General features: G+C 43.8%; 2 protein-coding genes across 6 annotated transcripts in view; one reads left to right on the top strand and one right to left on the bottom strand.

Annotated features, from left to right (window-relative positions):
- The first annotated feature begins 75 nt into the window (after positions 1–75).
- Positions 76–23,179, top strand: LOC132398734 (NADH-cytochrome b5 reductase 3-like). Its single transcript, XM_059978584.1, has 9 exons — positions 76–184; positions 4,971–5,099; positions 10,424–10,496; positions 11,451–11,557; positions 12,904–13,033; positions 17,158–17,241; positions 17,852–17,937; positions 19,862–19,961; positions 21,471–23,179. The coding sequence occupies exons 1-9, from the start codon at positions 164–166 to the stop codon at positions 21,641–21,643; spliced, it is 903 nt and encodes a 300-aa protein (XP_059834567.1). The 5' UTR covers positions 76–163; the 3' UTR covers positions 21,644–23,179.
- Positions 22,504–26,633, bottom strand: part of ppfibp1b (PPFIA binding protein 1b) — a 290,693-nt gene continuing 286,563 nt past the window's right edge. For all 5 annotated transcript variants that reach the window (XM_059978579.1, XM_059978581.1, XM_059978578.1 and 2 more), the window contains one exon: positions 22,504–25,541. In XM_059978579.1, coding sequence (XP_059834562.1) covers positions 25,455–25,541 — 87 coding nt within the window. In that variant the 3' untranslated portion in view covers positions 22,504–25,454. The remainder of the gene's footprint in view (positions 25,542–26,633) is intronic.

The raw sequence follows: 26,633 nt of genomic DNA, 5'->3' as shown, positions 1-26,633 counted from the left end.
GAGGTCCCGGGTTCCTTTCTGATTGGTGAGCGGACTCACGATGACTGGTCAGCTGCAAACCAATGAGGATCCGAGAGGAAGGGGAGGAGACCAATTAATTTAAGGGAAGGGGCGGGACTAGGGCGCGGTCACTTTGTGTCGGAGCGAAAGTGGCAGAGGCAAAATGTTGGGCCGAGTGGTGGCGGTGAGGGGCCGGGACGGGGATAAGGGGAAGGAGGGAGGGGTAAATGGGAACGATTGAGAGGAATAGAGGGGTACGTCGAATGGGCGCGGGGAGGAGAGGCTGGGGAGACACTGGGAAAGGGGAAAGGAGGGTTGGACAGGTGCGGGGGAAGGGGAGGGAGTGGGGTTGCGGGGGGAGGGAGTGGGGATGGGGATGCGGGGGAATGGGGAGGGAGTGGGGGATGCGGGGGAATGGGGAGGGAGTGGGGGATGCGGGGGAATGGGGAGGGAGTGGGGGATGCGGGGGAATGGGGAGGGAGGGGGATGCGGGGTAATGGGGAGGGAATGGGGATGCGGGGGAAGGGAGGGAGAGGGGAGATTCAGGGAATGACGATGACGACTGAGGGTGATAGGCAGGGGGAATGCGATGAGGGGGCATTGGAGGGTGGGGTGAGAGAATGGAGAGTTGGAGAGTGTGCAGAGAACAGGAATGGAATGGAGGAAGTGAGGGCAGGTGTGAGGAGGAGGCATGTGGAGATGAGCCACCCTTCTATTTCCAGTGAATTGTTGATGGGGTAGGGTAGTGAAAGGGCTGTTCAGACTCTCTGTACTCTGGCTGGTGCTGAGATCAGCTGTAAGCAACCCCTTTCACTCGATCTGTCCCCACTGACCAACATACCCAAATGTTTTCCTGCTTTTGTCCAGTGTCCGGCTGTCCAAATGGCTTCTGAGATGTAGCCACCTGTACCAATTCCTCTGGTAGCATGTTCCACACATCCCCCCACACTGGGTAAATTTACACCAAATCTCTTTGTGCTCACCTTCAACCTATGCCCTCTGGATTTAGATTTTCCCACCCTGGGAAAACCATCCCAAACCATTCATTCGTTTATCACACATATCAAAACATACAGTGAATTGTGTTAACGACCAATATATCCAAGGATGTGCTCGGAGCAGCTCACAAGTGTCACCACAGATTCCAGCACCAACATCACACCTGGTCCCTCAACACCACTCCTTTGGTCAGGAAAGGTCAGTGGTGTCTCCACTTCCTGTGGAGATTTACAAGTGAGATTCCCCCCCCCCCACCCAATCTGAACAATTTTTAAAGGAGAACCATTGAGAATGTTGTGACCAGCTACATCACCGTCTGGTACGGGAATTATAAGACCTCTGATCACAAGTCTCTATGAAGTATCATGAGGGCTGCTGAGAGGATCAGTGGCGTCTCTTTACTAATCAGGAGCACTGCGTACACAAAGGACATAACATTCTCAATGATCCCTTCCACCTGTCCCACAATCTCTGACCCCCTACCATCAGGCAGGAGGTACTGTAGTGTCAGGACAGGAACTGTTGGGATGGGAAACAGCTTCTTCCCTCAGGCTGTGAGATTACTGAACTCCCTGACACCAGCCAAGTCTCGTGCATGAAGCGCCAATAGTGTTATACCATTTATTCTTTTGCTTGTGTCATAAGTGCATCGTATTATTTGTTAATTTATTTGTGGTAACATGGTGCTGTGTTGTGCACGTTGGTCCAGTGGAATGTTGTTTTGTTTGGTGGTATGCAAGTGTATGGTTACGTGTTCTCTGGGCTTCAGCACAGGCCCAGAGTTATAACACCATAAGATATAAGAACAGGATTAGGCAATTTAGCTCATCAAGGTTATATGGGAGGCAGGGTTTAAGGGTCGGCACAACATTGTGGGCCAAAGGGCCTGTACTGTGCTGTACTATTCTATGTTCTATGAGTCTGCTCTGCCATTTCATCACAGCTTACCCAATTTTCCTCTCAGTCCCAATCTCCTGTCTTCTCCCCATATCCTTTCATGCCCTGAGCAATCAAGAACCTGTCAATCTCTCCCTTAAATATGCATAAAAGCTGGTCCGCCGCAGCTGCTTGTGGCAAAGAATTCCGGAGATTCACCTCTCTCTGGCTAAAGAAAGTTCTCCTCATCTCCATTTTAAAAGGATGCCCCTCTATTCTGAGGCTGTGTCCTCTGGTCTTATACTCCCACCATAGGAAACATCCTTTCCAAATCCATTTTGTCAGGGTTTTTTGCTATTTGATAGGTTTCAATGAGGTCACGCCTCATTCTTCTGAATTCTAGTGAATACAGGCTCAGAGTCATCAAATTCTCTTCATATGATGAGCTATTTAATCCTGGAATTATTTTTATGATTCTCCTTTGAACTCTCTCCCTTTTCAGCATATCCTTTCTAAGATAAGTAACCCAAACCTCATCACCATACTCCAAAGTGAGGCTTCACCAGTGCTTTATAAAGTCTCAACATTACATCTTTGCTTTTATATTCTAGTCCTCTTGAAATGAATGCTAAGATCCTCACCACAGACTCAACCTATAAATTAACCTTTGGGGAATCCTGCACGAAGACTCCCAAGTCCCTTTGCATCTCAGTGTTTTGTATTTTCTCTCCATTTAGAAAATAGTCAGCCCTTTCATTCCTTCTACCAAAGGGCATGAGCATACACTTCCTGACACTGTATCCCCATCTGCCATTTCTTTGCCCATTTTTCTAATCTGTCCGTCCTTTTTAGCCTCTCCACTTCCTTAAAACTGCCTGGCCCTCCACCTATCTTCATATCTGCAAACTTTGCAACAAAGCCATCAATTCCATCATTCAAATCATTGACAAGTATCATAAAAAGAATCAGCCCCACCCACCACAGGCCCCTGAGGGACACCACAAGTCACCAGCAGCCAGCCAGAAAAGGCTCCCTTTATTCCCACTCTTTGCCTCTTGCCAATCAGCCATTGCTTTATCCATGCTAGATTCTTTTTCTGTAATACCATGGGCTTGTAGCTTGTTAAACAGCCTCATATATGGTCCGCAACATCAACCACTTCTCCTTTGTCTATCCTGCTTCAAATAATTCCAGCAGATTTGTCAGGCAAGATTTTCCCTTGAGGAAACCATGCTGACTATGGCCTATTTTATCATGTGTCTCCAAGTACCCTGAGACCTCATCTTTAATAATTGACTCCAACATCTTCCTAACTGCTGAGGTCAGACTAACTGGTCTAGAGTTTCCTTTCTTCTGTCTTTCTCCCTTCTTGAAAAGTGGAGTGACATTTGCAATTTTCCAGTGATTCTGGAAAGATTATTACTAATGCCCTTACAATCTCTTCAGCCACCTCTTTCAGAACCATCTGGACCAGGTAAAGGTTCTACCTTCAGACCTGTTAAGTTTCCCAAGAACCTTCTTTCTTGTTATGGTAACTTCACACACATCATGCCCTCTGTCACCTGGAATTTCCACTACACTGCCAGTGTCTTCCACAGTGAAGACTGATGGAAAATATTTACTCAGTTTGTCTACCATTTCAGTGTTCCACGTTACTATCTTTCCAGCATCATTTCCAGTGGTCCAATATTCATTCTCGCCTCTCTTTTACACTTTATGTATCTGAAGAAACTTTTGATATCTTCTTTAATATTACTGGCTGTTATACTTTAGTATTTAATTTTTACTTTAGTGACTACTTTAGTTGTGTTTGAAAGCTTCCCAGTCCTCTAACGTCTCACTAATTTTTTGCTCTTATTAAATGCCCTCTGAGCTGGCATTGACTTTTCGTTAGCCACAGTTATGTCATCTTTCCTTTAGAATACTTTCTCCTCTTTGGGATGAATATATTCTGTGCCTTCTGAATTACTTCCAGAAATTCCAGCCATTGCTGCTCTGCTGTCGTCCCTGCCAGCGTTCTTTTTCAATCAACTTTGGTTAACTCCTCTCTCACGCCGCTGTGATTCCCTTTACTTCACAGTAATACCAATACATCTGACTTTAGCTTTTCCTTCTCAAGTTTCAGTGTGAATTTGATCATATTATGATCATTTGCCCCAAGGGTCCTTTTACCTTAAGGTCTCTAATCAATTCTGGTTCATTGCACAAATCCCCATCCAGAATAGCTCATCCTCTAGTGGGCTCAACCATGAGCTGCTGTAATGGAGGACTTGGGTTCAGATGTTGGGTGGGATGGCATGGAAGGTGAACAATTCTAGAAGCTGTAAGGTGCACAGCAAGGACTTTGAGTTGAACTGTTACTGGTCTGGTTTGGACTTGGGTCTGTCTCCTGGATGGGAGTCCTGGCTCGTGTCAGGTGAGCAGTGGAAGGCGGTTTGAGGATCTTCAGTCATTTGGGGAGCCCAGTGGCAGACCATGGGCTGTGAGGGGAGAAGTGAGAGTCCATCAGGGCACAGGTTTCTCTGGTGAGTGAATTGAAATTAATAAATGTGGTCACAGATTTGTACAGCATGGAAACACTGGACCATGCTGATCATGATGCCCAGCTAACCTAGTTCTATTTGCCTATATTTGTACCTTAACTATTTTCTGTCCATGTACCTGTCCAAGTGTTTTTAAATCTTAACAAGTTTTTCTGGTAGCTCATTCCATCTTCTGCATGAAAAAATTGCCCTTGGATCTCTATTAAATCTTTCCCCTCTCTCCTTAAACCTGTGCCCTCCGGTTCTTTATTCCCCAACCCTAAGAAAAAGACCATGCACATTCACCCTGTCTCTGCCCCTTGTGAATGTTTGCATCTCTTCGAATTCACCCCAAAGTCTCCTGTGCTCAAGTGACTAAAGTTTCAGCCAGCTCTTGCTCTTGTCTAGAGGTCAGTTATGGTCCTGATCGTGGTGTGAAGTTGGATTACACCAACCTCCCAAGATAGTCGCTGCAGAGGTGCCGATCACCAGAGAACAGCTGAATGTGGGACTGAGTGTTGGACCATCCTCTTGGTGTGCTGACATCTCCAATTTTCTCCTGTTGCTCTTCAGGCTCTCTTCTCCTTTCTGAAGTCACTGGTTAACGTTTTCCTGAAGATACTTGGTCTTAAGAAAACAGGTCCGCCAATCACACTTGAAGACCCAAATACAAAATATGCATTGAGACTGATCGATAAGGAGGTGAGTGGAGTTGACAGACTGGACTTTGCTGTTAGAGGTGTTGGAGAAGTAGCTGGGTTCATGACCCAGGCAGAAGGAATCAGAATCAGGTTTATTATCACCAATGTGTTGTAAAATTTGTTATTTTGCAGCAGCAGTACGATGAAAAATATAAAACAGTACTGTTAAGTTACAATAAATATATATTTAAAAAGTCTTACAAAAGTAGTGAGGTTAGTGTTCATGATTCTTTGTCTGATGACTGAGTGAAGAAACTGTTCCTGAAATGCTGAGGGTGTGTCTTCAGTCTCCTTTACTTCCTTCCTAATGATAGCAATGAGAAGAGGCCATGGTGTGCGATGTCACTTTTTGATGGATGCCGCCTTTTTGAGCCATCATTCCTTGGAGATGTCCTCGATGGTGGGGAGGCTAGTACCCATGATGGGCTGGCTGAGCTTGCAACCCTCTGCAGGTTTTTCTGATCCTGTACAGTGGTCCCTCCGTACCAGGCGGTGAGGCAATCGTCAAATGTTCTCCATGGTACACCTGTAGAAACTCTCGACTCTTATGACAACGTCATTGCAATCCATGTGGAATTGCAGTTAAACAATTATGATAAAAGTTTTGGAGTGAAACTACAAAATAGCCTCTATAAAATGATCAGGTTGATGTCCTTTGGGAAAAGGAATGTCCCTCCCATGTGCGTTAATCTGGCAGCAGCTGGGTTGTAACATTCCCACATTTATTTACCAGATTCTGCCCATCTTTGATCTCTGCAGCCTTCCAGCCCTGAGACCAGTGCTTCTGCAATCCTGGACTCCTGCACACAAATGTTAGAGGCCAGTCCAGTTTATACATGGAGAGTCAGCAGGAAGGAATGTGCAGTTGGACTGCTCGGTACTAGCCAAGCCAGCGGTGTTGTGGGCTGTTTTATACCCCGTTACTGAGCAACCATTGTGGCTCACCAGAGATCAAGGTTGTGTCTGAAGGCTGTTCATGGGAAGTTGGTGGTCTATAAATACCACCTGCTCCCTCTGAACTAATCCAATAAAACACATTAATGCACAAGAGATTCTTCAGATGCTAGAAAACTTGACCAACACACAAAAAGTGCTGGAGGAACTTGGGAGGTCATGCAGTATCAATGGAGAGGAGTAAACACTTGATGTTTTGGTCCCCTTTAGAGGAGAAAGCTTTAGAACATAGAACTGCACAGGCTTTTGGCTTAACTTTTAACCTACTCTAAGATCAATCTAATCCTTCCCTCCCACATAACTCTCCAGGTGCCTATCAAAGAGTTTCTTAAATGACCCTAATGTATCTACCATAATCCCTGACAAGGTGTTCCATACACCCAGCATTCTGTATAAAAAAAAACCTATCCCTAACATCCCTTCTATACTTTCCTAAAGTCACCGTAAAATTCTACCTTCTCATATTAGCTCCTTTTGCCTTGGGGAGAATGTCTCTGGTTGTCTGCTTGATTATGGAGACATTAGCAATGATCTCTCAAGAATCTCTAGATCTGGAATGGTTCCAGAGGAGTGGAAAATTGCAAATGTCACTCTACTGTTTAAGAAGGGAGGGAAGCAGAAGAACGGATATTATAGACCAGTTAGTCTGACCTCAATGGTTGGGAAGGTGTTGGAGTCGATTATTATGGAAAAGATTTCAGTGTACTTGGGGTATCATGATAAAGTAGGTCAAAGTCAGTATGGTTTCCTTAAGGGGAAATCTTGCTTGACAAATCTGGAATTCTTTGGGGAAATAACAAGCAGGATAGACAAAAGAGAATCAGTGAATGTCATTTACTTGGATTTTCAGAAGGGCTTTGACAGGTGCCACACACAATGCTGCTTAACAAGAGCCATGGTATTACATGAAAGATACTAGCATGTATAGAAGATTGGCTGACTGGCAGGAAGCTAAGAGTGTGAATAAAGGGAACCTATCCTGGTTAACTGCCAATGGCTGGTGGTGTTCTGCAGGGGTCAGAATAGGGGCTGTTTCTTTGCATGTTATATGTCAATGATTTGGATGATGGAATTGATGGCCTCATGGCCAGGCTTGGGGGTGATATGAAGATAGGTTGAGGGGCAGGTAGTGTTGAAGTAGGGAATTTGCAGAAGGACTTGGATAGATTGAGAGAATAGTCAACTAAGTGGCAGATGGAATATAGTGTTTGAAAGTGTATGGTCATGCTCTTTGGTAGAAGGAATAAAGATGAGGGCCATTTTCTAAATGGAGAAAATTCAGAGGTTCAGAGGGACTTGGGAGTCCTTGTGCAGGATTCCCTAAAGATCACCTTGCACCTTGAATTAGTGGTAAGGAGGGCAAATGTTCGCATTAATTTCGAGGGGACTAGGATATAAGAGCAAGGATATGATGCTGAGGCTTTATAAGGCTTTGGTCAGACTGTAAGGAGTATTGTCAGCAGTTTTTGGTCTCTTATCTAAGAAAAAGATGAGTTGGAATTGGAGAGCGTCCAGAGGAGGTTCATGGGAATGATTCCAGGAATGAAAGGATTGAAGTATGAGGAGCATTTGATGGCTCTAGGCCTGTATTGCATGGTTTAGAAGAACAAGTGGGGAAATCTCATTGAAACCTATCAAATATTGAAAGGCCTAGACAGAGTGGATATGGAGAGAATGCTTCCTATTGTGGGTGAGTCTAGAACTGGGCATAGCCTCAGAATAGAGGGACATTCATTTAGAACAGTGGTGAGAAGGAATTTCTTGATGCAGAGGCTGGTGAATCTGGAATTTATTGTCAAGGACAGTTGTTGAGGTATTTTTAAAGCAGAGCTTGATGGGTTAGTCATACCATCAAAGGTTATGGGGAGAAGGTAGGAGAATGGGATTGGGAGGGATAAAAAAATCAGCCATGATGGAATAGAACATAGAAAATCTACAGCACAATACAGGCCCTTCAGCCCACAAAGCCGAACATGTCCTTACTTTAGAAATTGCCTAGGGTTACCCATAGCCTTCTATTTTCTAAGCTCCATGTACCTGTCCAGGAGTCTCTTAAAAGACCCTATTGTATCCACCTCCACCACCGTCACTGGCAGCCCATTCCATGCACCCGCAACCCTGCGTAAACAAGTAAAACAACAACTTACTCTGACATCTCTGTACCTACTTCCAAACACCTTAAAACTGTGCCCTCTCATGCTAGCTATTTCAGCCCTGGGAAAAAGGCTCCAACTATCCACACGATCAATGCTTCTCATCCTCCATCGCTCCAAGGAAAAAAGGCTGAGTTCACTCAACCTATTCTCATAAGACATGCTCCCCAATCCAGGCAACTTCCTTGAAAATCTCCTCTTGCACCCTTTCTATGGTTTGATATTGTTATTTAAAAAAAAAAATTGGATAGGTATATGCACAGGAAAGTAATGGATGATTATGGGCTGAGTGCGGGTCAGTGGGACTAGGTGAGAGTAAACGTTCGGCACGGACTAGAAGGGCCGAGATGGCCTGTTTCCGTGCTGTAATTGTAATATGGTTTCCACATCCTTCCTGCAGTGAGGCAACCAGAACTGAGCACAGTACTCCAAGTGGGGTCTGACAAGCATCCTATATAGCTGCAACATTACCTCTCGGCTCCTAAACTCAATCCCCCGATTAAAGAAGGCCAGTGCACTGTATGGCTTAACTACAGAGTCAACTTGTGCAGCAGCTTTGAGTGTCTTAAGGACTCAGACCCCAAGGTCCCTCTGATCCTCCACACTGTCAAGAGTCTTGCCATTAATACTATATTCTGCCATCATATTTGACCTACCAAAATGAACTACTTCACACTTATCTGGGTTGAACTCCATCTGCCACTTCTCAGCCCAGTTTTGCATCCTATCGATGTCCCGCTGTAACCTCTGACAGCCCTCCACACTATCCACAACACCTGCAACCTTTGTGTCATCAGCAAACTTACTAACCCATCCCTCCACTTCCTCATCAAGGTCATTTATAATGATGGAGTAGAGTCAGTGGGCTGAGAAGCATAATAGTGCTCCTTTGTCTTATGCCCTTATGTCTACCCTATCTGTGCCTCTTGTCATTTTGTATACCTCTATCAAGTCACCTCATCCTTTTTCGCTCCAAAGAGAAATGCTCTAGCTCACTCATCGTTTCCTGAAAAGACACGTAGCTTCAGTTACAAATTTCCAAACTGATGTCACAAGACTGGAAGAGGAGGGCAGGTAGCAGTCCCGATCAAGATCTTGATTGTGAGCACCTTCGAGAAAGGAGATGGGTCTGATTCTGTTGGTTGCAAGCTGGTTATTGTGTCCTGGATCATCTCCCGGTGGGTGTAGAACATCTGCCTGAGTCAGTTTCCATGCGGTGCCAGACGGGCATGGTCTCTGCAGAAACTTCCAGGAATGCATGGAGCACCTCCAGCTGCTGTCGGTGACACCAACCTCACTAATGGCTTCATTGGAAAGGTGCTGTCTGGTACCTGGACCCATTATCAGCTGTGATTCTGACTTATGGGCTGCTCACCATCACTACACCAGTGAAGGTTCTCAAACAGTGACTGTGGGGATGGGAGAGAGATGGAATGGTAACCTTGTAGATGCTACTTGGATCAGTCACACTGCACTTCCACAACGTCCAGACCTCGAGCTGATCCTGAGGGTATCCTTTTGGAATTGCATGAAGGAATTGGAGGGGAAAGTTATGCTATTAGGCAGGAACTGGGGAGCATGAATTGAGAACAGATGTTCTCAGGGAAATACACAACGGTGGGTATGTGGAGTGCCCTGCTGGGGGTGGTGGTAGAGGCTGATATATTTGGGGCATTTATGAAACTCAGATAGGCTAGGCACGAAAGAAAAATGGAGGGCTATGTAGGAGGGAATGGTTAGATTAATCTTAGAGTAAGTTAAAGGGTTGTGGGCCGAAGGGCCTGTACGTGCTATAATGTTCTATGTTCTATCCAAACCTCAAGCTCATGCATAAGTTATCCTTGTGGAATTGTGTAAAGGAATTGCTCAGGTCAAGAGATTTAAGCTGCTGGTTGATTCTGTTCCTGTAGAAAGATTACCTTTTTTTACCTGGTAATTCTCTGAACTTTGGTCCTGTTTGCAGATGTTAATCATTTATTTTTACTGTAGTTCGTACACAGCCCCATTGTGAGGGAGAAGAGTTGGTTTTTAACCCGTGACTACAGCTGCATGTGATGAACAGTGGCAGTTGCTTTGTGCATTGGACTGGAGCAGTACCCCACCGCTGGTAACCCAGTGGCCTCTGACCTCACAGTCTGGGTGTCGGCGTGACATCAGTCAGCCCCACTCCTCCCTATGGGTTTGCACTGGGGATGTGACCATTTATTTCTGATCTCAGGTGGTGACCCGTGACACCAGGAGGTTCCGCTTCGCCCTCCCGTCCACAGAACACGTGCTGGGACTGCCGATTGGTGAGTCTCAGTTCCTCTTGTCGGGTTCCCGGCTCACGCCCACTGCTGGTGACTACTGATTGCATTCTGGTTGCTGTGTTCATTTGAAGGGCAGAGAGGGTCCCCCTTCCCCACCGAGAACAAGCCCCTACTTCCCCCCCTCCAGTTCTCCCCTACCCAAATCTATGGGTTCCCCTTGGGATGTCAGTGTGGAATCTGCTCCCCTCCCACTGGGGCAGTGAGTTCTGATCTAGACTGTGTCAAATTGTTCCACTGAGCCTGTTTCACTATCCAATGGCTGATTATCTCACTCAGTCCATCCTTCCCTTAATTTCTGTGGTGTCCAGGGGTTTCTCAGTCAAAACTGTGAATGCCTCCCTCACTCTGGGTCAGAACTCTCGGGTTCAGTGGATGTAGGACATCACTAACTGACACGCCCCCCCCCCCCCGAGACACCCCAGCTGTCTGCCAGAGGAAGACCCTCTGAAACCCCTTCACAATCTTGAGTAACACAGACAAAATGCTGGAGGAACTTAGCAGGTCAGGCAGCATCTATGGAGTGGAATAATCAGTCAGTATTGCATTGCCTGCTGGTGCAGCGGGGTTCCTGAGGGTTAATCTCACACATTATTCCCACTGCTTTACTCTGCCACCTCAGGAACTTTGGAGCTCTCTGGACAGGTCTCGGATATCTCCTGAATTCTCTTACTGTTGATCAGCATATCCCTTAATATTGTTGCTGATCTGTCATCACTAACCACTACACTACACCATCCCTCTGTAAACTCCCCTTTCTGATTCTGTGGAGATGGGGAGGGGGGGTTCAAATTGTTGGTCTGTGTGGTTATGGAGAAGCCTGCACTTTGGGAGAGGGAGAGCCATAGCTGCATTTGGGCTGTGTTGGAGCCTGTTGTGTAGGGCTGGGCTTTGTAGTGAGTGTACTAACACAGACTGGCCTGATAATCTGTTCCTCAGGGCAGCACATCTACCTGTCAGCCAGGGTGAATGGGCAACTGGTGGTCAGACCCTACACCCCCGTCTCCAGCGACGATGACAAGGGATACGTGGATCTGGTGATCAAGGTAATGGCTCATCTGGTGAATGTGGCTGTAATCCAGGAACAGGCTCAATTATCTCACCCCTCCACCTACTCTTTCCCACACCTCTACCTCTTCACCCTCCCACCTTCCTTCCCCCTCCTCCTCTGCACCCATTGCTTACCTCCCACCCCCTCTCCCCTCCACCTATCTGTGGAATTCATCGCCACAGCTGTGAAAGTTAAGTCATTGAGTATATTTAAAGAAGAGGCTGATGATTTCTTGATCAGCCAAGGCTTCAAAGATTACAGGGAACAGGCAGGAGAATGAGGTTGAGAGTCAGCAATCATCTTTTTGGTCTTGTTGACATTGAGTAAGAGATTGTTATGACACCATTCAGCCAGATTTTCAGTTTCCCTCCTGTAAGCTGATTCATCACCACACTTGATTTGACCTACCACAGTGGTGTCCTCAGCTAACTTATTTATGGCACTGGAGCTGTGCTTAGTCTCACAGTCATAAGTATAAAGTGAGCAGAGCAGGGGGCTAAGCGCACAGCCTTATGGCACACCAGTGCTGATGGAGATTGTGGAGGAGACGTTGCCAATCTGAACTGACTGGGGTCTGCAAAAGAGGAAGTCGAGGACCCAATTGCACAAGGAGGTATTGAGCCCAATGTCTTGAAGTCATTGATGAGTTTTGAGGGGGTGATAGTATTGAATGCCGAGCTGTAGTCAATGAAGAGCGTCCTGATATATGGACCTGTACTGTCCAGATGTTCCAGGATTGAATAAAGATCCAACAAAATGGCTTTTTCTGTTAGGACCTATTGTGACCGGCAAATTAGAGTGGACTCAAGATGCTTGTCATGCAGGAGTTGGTATGATTCATTGCCATCTTTTCAAAGCAATCCATCACTGTGGATGTAAGTGCCAGAGGAGGCCGGTTCCATGTTCTTCTTAGGCATTGGTATAATTGAAGCCTGCTTGAAGCAGGTGGGTAATTCAGACTGCCAAAGCGAGAGGTTAAAGATATTGCTGAACAACTACAGGTCATTAGTACTCAACCAAGTACCCTGTTCTAGGTCAGATGATTTCTGTGGGCTCACCCTTCTGATAGATGCTCTCACATCAACCTCGGAGACTGAAATGACAGGATCATTGGGGCCTGTGGGAAATGCCTCCATGCTTTGATGGTCAAAACAAGCATAAAGGGCATTGAACTCACCTGGGCGCACAGCCTTGTCACCTGTGTTGCTAGGTTTCACTTTGTAAGATCTAACAGTATTCAAGCCCTGCCACAGCTGTTGACAGTCCTTCAATGATTCGTTTGGTGTGTAAATTGCCACTTCAGCTATGGGAGACTGGTCATAACAGTGTTTCCTGTTTCAGGTTTACTTCAAAGGAGTCCATCCCAAGTTCCCTGAAGGAGGTAAAATGTCCCAGTACCTGGAGAACCTAAGAATCCAGGACAGCATTGACTTCCGGGGACCCAGTGGTCTGCTTGTTTACAAGGGAAAAGGCAAGTGATGACTCATTGGGGAAACTTTCTCCTTGGGATTGAACTTAGCTGGGTGGAGGCCTGGCAGTGGGACTTCAGTTGGCTGTAGAAACGATCTGGTGGAATTTGGGGGCCATGTCTCACAGTTATTGGTGGACCAGAGTCCGGAGCGTTCTTCCTGCTCTTTTCCAGCAATGGAACAAATCTCTTGTCCTGGGGACATAGGACATGAGACATAGAACAGCATAGCAGAGGCCCTTCAGCCCACGACGTGCTGACCCTTTCTTCCCACCCACAAGAGATTCTGCAGATGCTGGAAATCCAGAGCATCATAAAATGCTGGAGGAACTTAGCAGTTCAGACAGCAACCCTAAAGAGCTGGATGCTTCAAGCCGAGATCCTTCATCAAGACCCTGATCCTGATGAAGAGGCTTGGCCCTAAACATCCAGCTCTATATTCCTTCTCTCTGACATAGCCCTCAGTTTTTCTATCATCTATGTATCTATCTAAGTGTCTCTAAAAAGTCTCTTAAGTATCTGCTTCCAGCACCACTCTCGACAGTGCGTTCCGCACTTTCATCTCACCGTGTAGGGGAGGAAACCTTCTTCTGACAATCCCCCTGTACTTCCCTCCACTCACCTTAAAATTACTGTCCCTCAGGCCACCGAATCAGAATCAGGTTTATTATCACCAGCATGTGACGTGAAATTTGTTAACTTAACAGCAGCAGTTCAATACCATACAAAATCTAGCATAGAGAAAAAAAATTAAAAGCAAGAGGATAGTGAGGGATAAAATTGGTCCCTTAGAGAACCAGGGTGGACAGCTGTGTGTGGAGCCGAGGGAGATGGGAGAGATTTTGAACGATTTCTTCTTTTCAGTATTCACTAAGGAGAAGGATATTGAATTGTGTAAGGTGTGGGAAACAAGTGAGGAAGTTATGGAACCTATGACAATTAAAGAGGTGGAAGTACTGGTGCTTTTAAGAAATTTAAAAGTGGATAAATCTCTGGGTCCTTACAGGATATTCCCCAGGACCTTGAGGGAAGTTTGTGTAGAGATAGCAGGAGCTCTGACGGAGATCTTTCAGATATCATTAGAAACGGGGATTGTGCCGGAGGATTGGTGTATTGCTCATGTGGTTCCATTGTTTAGAAAGGGTTCTAGAAGTAAGCCTAGCAATTATAGACCTGTCAGTTTGACATCAGTGGTGGGTAAATTAATGGAAAGTATTCTTAGAGATAGTATTAATAATTATCTGGATAGACAGGATCTGATTAGGAGCAGCCAGCATGGATTTGTACGTGGAAGGTCATGTTTGACAAACCTTATTGAATTTTTTGAAGAAGTTACGAGGAATGCTGACGAGGGTAAGGCAGTGGATGTAGTCTATATGGACTTCAGCAAGGCCTTTGACAAAGTTCCACATGGAAGGTTAGTTAAGAAGGTTCAGTCATTAGGTATTAATGCTGGAGTAATAAAATGGATTCAACAGTGGCTAGATGGGAGATGCCAGAGAGTAGTGGTGGATAATTGTTTATCGGGACGGAGGCCGGTGACTAGCAGGATGCCTCAGGGATCTGTTTTGGGCCCAATGTTGTTTGTAATATACATAAATGATCTGGATGATGGGGTGGTAAATTGGATTAGTAAGTATGCCGATGATACTAAGGTAGGAGGTGTTGTGGATAATGAGGTGGGTTTTCAAAGCTTGCAGGGAGATTTATGCCAGTTAGAAGAATGGGCTGAACATTGGCAGATGGAGTTTAATGCTGAGAAGTGTGAGGTTCTACATTTTGGCAGGAATAATCCAAATAGAACATACAGGGTAAATGGTAGGGCATTGAGGAATGCAGTGGAACAGAGAGATCTAGGAATAATAGTGCATAATTCCCTGAAGGTGGAGTCTCATGTAGATAGGGTGGTGAAGAAGGCTTTTGGAATGCTGGCCTTTATAAATCAGAGCATTGAGTACAGAAGTTGGGATGTAATGTTAAAATTGTACAAGGCATTGGTAAGGCCAAATTTGGAATATTGTGTACAGTTCTGGTCACCGAATTATAGGAAAGATATCAATAAATTAGAGAGAGTGCAGAGACAATTTACTAGGATGTTACCTGGGTTTCAGCACTTAAGTTACAGAGAAAGGTTGAACAAGTTAGGTCTCTATTCATTGGAGCATAGAAGATTGAGGGGGGATTTGATCGAGGTATTTAAAATTTTGAGAGGGACAGATAGAGTTGACGTGAATAGGCTGTTTCCATTGAGAGTAGGGGAGATTCAAATGAGAGGACATGATTTGAGAGTTAGGGGGCAAAAGTTTAAGGGAAACATGAGGGGGTATTTCTTTACTCAGAGAGTGATAGCTGTGTGGAATGAGCTTCCTGTAGAAGTAGTAGAGGCCAGTTCAGTTGTGTCATTTAGGGTAAAATTGGATAGGTATATGGACAGGAAAGGAGTGGAGGGTTATGGGCTGAGTGCGGGTAGGTGGGACTAGGTGAGATTAAGAGTTCGGCACGGACTAGGAGGGCCGAGATGGCCTGTTTCCGTGCTGTGATTGTTATAATAGTAAAATTTAAAAAATAAACAAGTATATCAATTATGTATATTGAATAGATTTTTAAAAAAGTGCAAAAAACAGAAATACTATATTTAAAAAAAAGAGGTGTCCAAAGCTTCAATATCCATTTAGTAATCTGATGGCAGGGGGAAAGAAGCTGTTTCTGAATCACTGAGTGTGTGCCTTCAGACTTCTGTATCTCTTACTTACCTGATGGTAACAGTGAGAAAAGGGCATGTCCTGGGTGCTTGAGGTCTTTAATAATGGACGCTGCCTTTCTGAGACACCACTCTCTGAAGATGTCCTAGGTACTTTCTAGGCTAGTGCCCAAGATGGAGTTGACTAGATTTACAACCTTCTGCAGCTTCTTTCAGTCCTGTGCAGTAGCCCCTCCATACCAGACAGTGTTGCAGCCTGTCAGAATGCTCTCTACAGTACAACTATAGAAGTTTTCGAGTGTATTTGTTGGCATGCCAAATTTCTGCCTTCTTTATAACTACATCAATATGTTGGGACCAGGTTAGATCCTCAGAGATCTTGACACCCAGGAACTTGAAGCTGCTCACTCTCTCCACTTCTGATCCCTCTGAGGATTTGTATGTGTTCTTTTGTCTTACACTTCCTGTGAAGTCCACAATCAGTTCTTTCGTCTTATTGACTGAGTGCCAGGTTGTTGCTGTGTCACCACTCCACTTGTTGGCATATCTCACTCCTGTATGCCCTTTTGTCATCACAATGGTTGTATTGTCAGCAAATTTATAGATGGTATTTGAGCCATGCTTAGCCACACAGTTATGTGTTTATATAGCACACACCCCTGAGATGCGCCAATGTTGATCATTAGCGACGAGGAATGTTATCACCAATCCGCAGACTCTGGTCTTCTGGTTAGGAAGTAGAGAATCCAATTGCAGAAGATGGTACAAAGGCCCAGGTTCTGCAGCTTCTCAATCAAGATTGCGGGAATTACAGTATTAAATGCTGAGCTATAGTTGATGAACAGCATCCTGACATAGGTGTTTGTGTTGTCTAGGTGGTCTAAAGCTGTGTGAAGAGCCACTGAGATTACATCTGACATTGACCTATTGTGGCGATAGGCAAATTGCAAAGGGTCCAGGTCTTTGCTGAGGCAGTTCAGTCTAGTCATGACCAACCTCTCAAAGCATTTCATCATTGTCGATGTGAGTGCTACCGGGCAATAGTCATTAAGGCAACGCACATTATTATTCTCAGGCACTGGTATAATTGTTGCCTTTTTGAAGCAAATGGGAACTTCTGCCCATAGCAGTGAGTGAATACTCCTGCTAGTTGGTTGGCACAGGCTTTCAGAGCCAAGAGTATCTGTGTTCTGTAGCGGCCAGATCTCTTGAGCTTCCTTCCTAGGCACTGCTGGCATCAGGCAGTGTTATCCAAACAGATTGAGGAGCTACAACTCATTACCTTGGTTTCCATGGATTGTTAGCAGTTAGAGGACTTGTCAGTGGTGGTGAGGAATCAGTCACAGGGATGGGTAGAGCAGAAGAGCCAGGCAGATGGGCTGCTGTGCCCTGGGTGTTTGGTAATTGTGCCGTGTTTTATTTGTAGGACAGTTTGCCATTCGGCCAGATAAGAAATCTGAAGCCAAGATCAAGGAGGTTAAGAAAGTGGGCATGATTGCTGGTGGAACAGGTAAGTGGGGTGACTTTCTTTTTTGTATTAAAAATTAGCTTTATTTATCACATGTACATTGAAACATCATTTTGTGTCAAAGACAAACGCAGTTGAGGGAAGCACTGGCACAAGTGTTGCCATATTCTGACGCCAACAAAGCACGAATATTGCCCACAGCTCACTGACCATAACCCATATCTTTGGACCGTGGGAGGAAACTGGAGCATCCAGTGGAAATCCACGCAGTCATAGGGAGAATGTAACAAACTCCTTACAGATAAGGGCAGGAATTGAACTCTGATCTTCCATTACTGGTGCTGTAAAGTGTTACACTAATCACTACACTACCATGCCGCCCTATAGTTGTAGCATAATGGAGTGAGAGGCAAAATGGGAGAATAGTTTCCAGCCCGTAATCACACTGTCACAGGTGTTGGGCAGTGGAATGTGGAAGACCCTCTGTGTCTTTTGGAGAGTGGGAGAAGCCTTCTGGTATATGCTTTGGAAAACATGATTTTGTGTGGCTGTGACCAACTGGTTAGGTCACGAGTCTGTGAAGTCTTCCACGACTCCTACTTCTGCAATTCTTTAGTCTGATGTGTGCTTTTGAAACCTTCCACCTTTCCAGGCATCACCCCCATGCTGCAACTGATCCGAGCGATTGTGAAGGATCCCAGTGATCCCACCATTTGCCATTTGCTGTTTGCCAACCAGGTAAGGAGCCACATTCTGTCAGAGTTCAGAGAAACAGGGTTCTCTCAAACTAACTCTAGCAGAATTGTCAGTGCCGCCCCATACTGCTGCTCCCACACATTCACTGACCTCTGGGATTCAGATTTTCCAGGCCTGGTGGTATCCTACACTCCAGGGAATAACATTCTAACTTGTTCAACCTTTCCCTATAACTCAGGTGTCAAGACCTGGCAACAGCCTTATAAATTTTCTCTGTACTCCTTCAATCTTATTGACATCTTTTCTATAGTAGGTGACCAAAACTGCACACAGTACTCCAAATTAGGTTTTACCAATGTCTCTACAATTTCAATATAACATTCTGTTATATCCTGTACTCAATATGTTGATTTATGAAGGCCAATGTCCTAAAATCTCTATATGACCCTACCTACCTGTGATACTACTTTCAAGGATTTATAGATCTGTTTTCCCAGATCCTTTTGTTCTATCACTCTTCAGTGCCCTACCATTCATTAAGTCCTACGCTGATTTGTTCTCCCAGACTACAATACCTCACACTTATCTGAATTAAATTTCATTTGCCATTTTAGTCTATTTCTCTAGCTGGTCAATGATAGCCTTCCTCACTGTCCACTAAATCCCCAATCTTGGTGTCATTCACAAAATTGATGATCCAGTTTACCACATGATCATCCAGGTAATTGATATAGGTGATAAACAACAAAGAACACAGGCATCAATCCCTGTGGCACACAACTAGTGACAGGCTTCCAGTCAGAGAGGGAACCCTCTATTACACTCTCTGGCTTCTCCCACAAAGCCAATGTCTAATCTACTTTCCTAACTACTTGATCTTGAATGCCAAGTGACTGAACCTCCTTGACTAACCTCCCATGTCAAATTCCTTGTTAATGTCCATGTAGACAACATCCACTACCTTGCCTTCATGCACATTCCTTGTAATTTCCTCAAAAAAAACCTCTTAAGATTGGTTAGACATGACCGACCATGCATGGCCCTTTTGACTTTCCTTAATCAGTCCATGTCTATTCAAATTCTTGTATATCAGGTCCCAAAGAATACATTCCAATAACGTTACCACAACTGATGTCAGGCTCACCGGCCTACAATTTCTAGGTTTATTCTTAGTCTTTTTTGAACAATGTAACATTTGTTAGCTATTCTCAAATCCTTCGGCATCTCACCTGCATCCAAGGACATTTTAAATATCCCTGCAGTTTCTGCACTAGCTTCCCACAGGGTCTGAGGAACACCTTATCAGGTCCTGGGGATTTATCCATACTCCTTCTCCTCCTCTAATTTGGATATGGTCCACCACCCTCTGCTCCTTTTCCTGTCTCCATCTCTTGAGCAAATACAGGTGCAAAAACACTAAGTCTTGTAATTCCATGCATAGTTGACCATGTTCATGCTCAAGAGGACCAATTTTTCCTTTGCTTTCCTTTTGCTCTTACATATCTGTAGAAGCCCTTGCCCGATAGATAGGAACAATTCTGAGGGCTTACTTTGAAGTAGGGTGTTTGTCCCCAATGTCCTGGCCAATATTAATTTTTCTATCAACAATGGTCAGGAATTACCTGGCTGTTAGCAGATGTCTTTTGTGGAAGCACTGTTACTGGGTTTCTGTGTTCACCATCTCCCAACGCCAATAATGCAGAGTGCAATGAAAAGTGAAATGTCCTTTTCCTACGATGTGTGAGGAATTTAGAACCAAGGAATATGGGTCAGGGTTTGGAGTTTGAGATGGAAATCTCATGGCAGAAGGCAGTGAACCTCATGTGAGACTGGATGCTTGGCACTGGGTAGCTGAAGTGGTTGGTTTTTGGATATGTGTATAGAATTGTCCAGGTTCTGTGTTGCATGTGTGGCTGTTATCAGCACTGTGTGTGTGTGGCCATAATGAGCTATTTAACCTTTGCAGAGTGAGAAGGACATTCTTCTGCAGTCTGAGCTGGAAGAGATTGAGGCGGAGAATCCTCATCGTGTGATAATCTGGTACACCTTGGACAAAGCACCTGAAGGTACGGTTCTTCCAATATGTTGCACACCTTGCAAATATCTGAGGTCAGGCAGTTTTGGAGATCACTTTTTGGTCCCCTCCCTTTCCGTGACTTCTTCCAGCCACACACCCTTGCTCCCTGCAACACTTCTGGCCCCTACATTCCGCCTCTATCTCTGTAACTCCTTCCTATTCCTAAATCACTCTTCATCTGGAATCAGAATCAGGTTTATTATTACTGACATATGTTGTGAAATTTGTTTTGTGGCAGTGGTACATTTCAATACTATGTTACAATAAAATTGACATAAAAATGCAAAAAGAGAGCACAATATTGAGGATAGTGTTTGTGCGCTGTTCAGAAATCTGACGGGTGAGGGGAAGAAGCTGGTCCTGAAACATTGAGTGTGTCTTAAAGCTCCTGTACCACCACCTTGATGGTAGCAATGAGAAGAGGGCATGTCCTGGAGATGGGGGTCAGCTTCATCATGGAAACTGGTCTCCCAGCATCCAGGACACCTTCTAAAGTTGATACATCAAAAAGATGGTTTCCATCATTAAGGACCTCCATCACCCAAGACATGCCCTTTCTCATTATGACCATCAAGGAGGAAGAACAGGAGCCAATTTCTTCCCCACTATCATGAGATTATTGAATGGACAATGAACCCATGAACATTACCTCAATTTTTCTTCATTTTGCATTACTATTTAAAAATTTTAATATACATATTTCTTAATTTATAGTTTTAATTGTGTATTGTTACTTCAAAATAACAAATGGCAGTGATATTAATCCTGATTCTGGTAACAACCAGCTTGCTTGGATGATGTGTGTTAAGCAGAGGATTTTTTGATTCCATTGATCCCCACAACATCACACCCACTTACTGGTCAGGCCTACATTGGCTCTCTGCCGAGATCCTGTGACTCCGAAGTGTTTTGGACAGCTTGGAGAGGGGTTGAGATGAGGGTTGGGTTTTCTTGAGTGTTAAGCTGCTTGTGTGGATTGGAGATCTGCACGAGACTGAAGTGTTTAAACAGAGGAATCTTGAAGAGTGGTCATGTTTTGAGATGTACAGAAATGGGAATTTCTCAGAATCAGACCTCTCAGATACAGCTATTGTTTATTTATAAAACACAAACCATTGAGCACTGCCACAAGAAAGCAGCATCCATCATTGAGGACACCCACCAGGCCATGCTCTCTGCTCACTACTATTTATTGGGCAAGCCCCACACCACCAAGTTCAGGAAGTTATTACCTTTCAATCATAAGGCTCCTGAATTAGCATGGATAACTTCACGTACTTCAATACAACCTACAGACTCACTTTCAAGGACTCAGCAACTCATGTTCTCAGTATTTGTCTTTTGCACTCTCACTGGTTTCTTGTCTGTGTAGTTTTCATTTAATTCTGTTATATTTCTTTGTTCTACTGTGAATAGGTGCAAGAAAATGAATGTCAGGGTAGTATAGTGACATTCCTGTACTTTGATTAATAAATTTACTTTGAACTTTGATTCTTAGGTTGGAAGTACAGTGAGGGATTTGTGAATGAACAGATGATTCAAGAGCACTTACCCCCAGCAGCAGACGACGTTCTCATCCTCATGTGCGGTCCTCCGCCAATGATAGAATTCGCATGCAACCCCAACCTCGACAAACTGGGCTACAGTCAGGATGCACGCTTTGCATTTTGAGGAGCTTCTGTCCTGAATTAGTGTAATTGCTACGATTTCATTTTATATAAGCTACCTGCTTGTTGGCATTTTACAATTTATTATTAGAGCTGAAATGCAAAAGCAAGGGTTTGAGTTGATTGATCTCAGCTAGCTGGACCGCTACCTGTTGCTGCTGCTTCATTGTAAATTTGCACCAGAGTGTTTGGCAGATGCTCTCTGGTCTGGGAGCAGCAAAACGGCAGAGGCATGTACTAACAGTTGTCTGCTCCTTTAAGCTGAGTGCTTGCATTGGGCTGCAGTGACTGTCTATCCTGTCTAGATGATGAAACGAAGTTTGGTTGTGAGGCTGAGATAATAGTGATAGGATGTAATGTATGTGCATAAGGTGGGACTTCTGGGAACAGCGATGGGAATTGGAAGGACAAGGACACTATTTCTAGTTACAGAATCAATGTGACTATCAAGTCTAGAGGAATTAAAATCCAGTTTATTATCACTGGCAAATGGTGAAATTTGTCATTTTGCAGCAGTAGATTGCAATACATAAAAACAACTAAATTGGTGCGAAGTATAAGTAGTGCAAAAAGAGAGCAAAAGAAAAAATAATGGGTTCATTGTCCATTCAGAAATTTGATGGCAGAGGGGAAGAAGCTATTCCTGAAATGTTGAGTGTCTCTTTTAGCTCACGGTCGCAATGAGAACAGGGCCCATCCTGGGTGATAGGGGTCCTTAAAGAAGGATGCCACCTTTTTGAAGGATTATTGCAAGTAAGATTTTTTTGGTATAACTTCAGTCTGAAATGGAGATTAGAGGAATTTTTAAAACTAACATCTGCTTTAAGTAGTACTGTAGTATACGTGAGAGAGCAGAGATTGAAATTTATGGATGGATTCACTAGTCTTGCTACTGAGTCAGCCCTGGTTGCAAGTTGCATAGCTCAAGAGGAACCCTCAAAGATTTTGAGTTAATTTCCTGACCAAGGGAATGGCATTTTGGCACCACTGAGACTAGCTGTAGAGGCATCACCTTCAAAAGGCACTGCCTCAAAATGGCAGCATCCATCATTAAGGACTTCCATCACCCAGGAAGTGCCCTCTTATTGTTACCTTTGAGATGGTTGTACAGAAGCCTGAAGACACACACACACTGTTTCAGGAACAGCTTCTTCCCCTCTCCCATCAGATTACTGAATGGACAATGAACCCATGAACACTAAAATCAGTATTTTTCCTCTTTGCACTACTTATTTTCACAAACAGTATACTTATTATAGTTTTTATTATGTAGTGTAATGTAAGGGTCTCAGCCTGAAATGTTGACTCTTTATTCCTTTCCACAAATGCTGCCTGAACTGCTGAGTTCCTCCAGCATTGTTGTTAATTTTCCCCAGCTAACCTGCAGGAGGCAGGCCATGATGCACTCTACTGCAGATGTTTGCAGGACTTTGTCAACTTCCTATTAGCAGAATATACACTACAGAATTGTAATCTTATGCACTATCCACCACTGTACACACCCCTTGTAATAATATAGCTAAATAAAGATTGAATGGTATTTCTCTTGAATTATTTCAACAAGCACTTCTGTTGACTGCAGTAGGAACGGCAGAGCACCCATCTATGCCTGGGTGTACATTACATTCACTGTACTACAAAATATGATGGGGAAAGGTCAGCCTGTAACTGCCAAGTATCAATTCTGCTGCACTATTCCACCATAGCTGATTTACTATCCCTCTCAACCCAACTAATCAAGAACCCATCAACCTCTACTTTAAATATATCCAATGATATGGCTTCCACAGCCTTCTGTGTTAATGAATTCTGCAGATACATCATCCTCTGAGGCTGTGGCCTCTGGTTCTGGACTCCCCAAATGTCCACTAACTAGATCTTTTGATGGAAATCATTACTTTCGCACAAAGGTCCACCTAGAGAGGGGAAACTCTTAATTTGAATCAATCTTTGTTCTAGGGTTGTCTAACTCCACTTAACAGAAAAGCAGTGCCTAGTAATTCATTCAACATTAAACCCAACACATTTCAATTTATTAAGCAGTACTTTATTTTGACATTGAAATATTCACACGAGGGTCATGTGTGTATAATATTGCTGTAGTGGATTATACATGATTCTGCCTTTCAGGTTTAGGTTAGGACCTGCTACCAGAGGAGGAATAGGCTACACATACTATGTTTAAACAGTGCACCTTCCCTGGATTGTTTTATCAATATCCATGCAACAGTGCACAGTTCTGGTTTAAATGTCTTTAAAAATTTGATGAATGAAACCTAAACATCCTGTGGGAAAATTACTAAAATGTTAAATGTACTATAAAATACAAATATGTTACAAACATTGCACAGAAACCCTCAACACAATAAATGGCAGAATAATGGCATCATTAACAATGCAAAATAAATAAACTGATAAAAAGCACATTAACCTGTTTGGAGTGAGCTGTGGGTTCTGGATCAGAGATCTGTTGGCATTTTTTAAGCTGTCCTATACCACCACACAGTGGGTATCCGGAGCATCAGGGTTCATGCTGAGCCCAATGCAGAGTTTTGGTTCAATTAGCAAGCTGTGCACATAGAAAAATACATTTCTAGAGACCGGATATCTGAGTGGCTCTAGTAGAAGAAACAGCTTTTCAAGATTAGTTTCTCTTTTGACAAGTGAGTAAATAAGGAGCATATTTAAATTGTAGAATCATAAGAACAGTCTTGGATAAAAGTTATTTTTAAAATAGATTAGTGTTACAATTGATGCATTAGTAATACAGTACAGGCTGCTGGGTCAGGTAGAATACTAAATATCCACTGTTTTCTTGAGGTCTTTGGACAATTGCATTACTGATTTCAGAACCATTAAGTACTGATATCTGGGAATTAGCTCGAACCAGAATCCATTCTATTGACTGGGAGTGTTAATGTTCAGTTCTATACCAGTACTCAAAGTTGTAATTTTCAAATTCAGCTGATCCGAACTCATTAAGTAGCAAAGCATTAGCCAATGTCTGTGCACCAGCTGCACAGTTCACCAGTTACCCTTCCAAGTATGAAATGGAAGTAATTCCTACAATGCAATCTGTACCATAAACAAAGATGATATCATCCCAGCTAACAGCATCTGCTTTGTCTAACCCAAGTCACTACTGTAACCTGGGTCAATAAACAGGAATCAGACAACCCCCACACCAGTTTGAAAAGCACTAGGTAAATTCTACATGGATTAGGCCAGGAACCAGCTGGAATTCAATCCCTACAAAATATCATTGCACTACTGAGTAGCCCCATTCAAAAGTTGCACATTATAAAATATTCCTTTTATCTGCCACTTTAGAAAATTATAAAAAAGGTACAAAATTCACACTGTGGCAAGAAGAGACATTGGTGTAAAATAACTGGATAGTTAAAATGGCAATATTTTTGGTTATTTAAGGCATTCTTAGAGTTATTGCATCATTGACGTAGCCAATGAGAGACAGTCACTAAACTATCTGTTGGCAGCAGCAGGCAGGCTAGGCTGCAGCATTCAGGGCACTGCCAGTAAACTTCGCAAAGTCTCCATAAAAAAAAAATCAAATGAGAACTGTTTCTTAAAACTTAAATCCACAATTCAAATTACTGGCATTTTATGGTCTACTAATGCAAACCATTTGAAACATGTAAAAGAACTGCAGTCCAATATCACAGATTTTCCCAAGTAATAAATATTTGGTGGTGCCTTGTGCAGTTACTACAAGGGAACACATTTCAGAAGGTATTTAGTAGTGCAGGCAGTTTGTTTTGTAGTGTTACACTGGAGTTGCGTGTTGAAGGTCTGGGTCAGACATTTGAATCCTCATCTGTCATGTTAGTGTATGGTGAGCTGGTGCTCAAATCTTTAAACAACTCGTCCTCCTTCAGCATGTGCTACAAAGAAAAAGGAAACAGACATGACAAGGGAACAGAAACTCAACAAAAGGACATGTTTCAGAAAGTTTACACTGACAGAACAGCACGTGTTTCACAGATCAAATCTTTGACCATTAGACAAATGATGACAGTTCAGCAATTGCAGTAATAAGGCTAATCAACACCACCACCCACTAACCAACCCCACCACACCCCCAAACGCCACCATCATTTTCTTTCAGTCACCTTATGTACAGACGCTCTATACCTAGTATCATTTATGGACATATGGTAAATACATGAGATAGTTCATATACACTAAACCACAAGAGGTAGAAGCAGAATTAGCACATTCAGCCAATCAAGTCTGCTCACCATTTCATCATCTGTGATCTATTTTCCTTTCAACCTCTTTCTAATGCCTTCTTCCCGTAACCTTCCACACCCTGACTAATCAAGAACCTACCTATCTCGGCCTTAAGTACACCCAATGACCCGACCCCCTTGCCATGGCAACAAATTCCACGGATTCACCACTCCCTGACTACAAATATTCCTCCAGGCAGACTGCACCGTAGAAACCCGCAGCAAGGAGTACAGAGGGTATATCCGTTTGGGTTACCTGAAGAAATTGACTGTAGCAGAACACTGCATTCACAATGATCATAGGATTGACTTTGATGGCACAAACCTACTATGCTGTGCCAATGGCTTTTGGGACCAAAATAGAGGAAAGGAGCTTTAACAAAGACAAAGGTCTCACTCCAAGAAAGAAATGGAATTCCATTGTAAACAAGGTGGGATAGCGGAAAACTGATCCAATCAGGAGGGATAGACTATGGTGGTAGAGTAGACATGCCAAGGCATCATCCCTGAAGATGGCAGAGTTTGTCATTGAAATGTTGGGTATAACTAATACCTGTACCCAGCTGAATGCCTGAGAAGAGTTTATTTCTCTTTAATATTGCTGCCCCTCTCAGTTAACAAGAATATCGTTTTGGATGTTGTTGAGGGGGATGACCTGACAGGGGATGGCCACGGTGACCGGGTCTCTGGCACTGAGCCTGGCACTGTTGTGCAGGAGGGAAGGAGGGAGAAGAGGAATACGGT

Source organism: Hypanus sabinus, chromosome 8 (genome assembly GCF_030144855.1).
Source record: "Hypanus sabinus isolate sHypSab1 chromosome 8, sHypSab1.hap1, whole genome shotgun sequence".
In the NCBI taxonomy this organism is placed as follows: Eukaryota; Metazoa; Chordata; class Chondrichthyes; order Myliobatiformes; family Dasyatidae; genus Hypanus; species Hypanus sabinus.
Note: the sequence above shows the minus strand (reverse complement) of the source record. Positions and strands in the feature narration are given on the sequence as shown.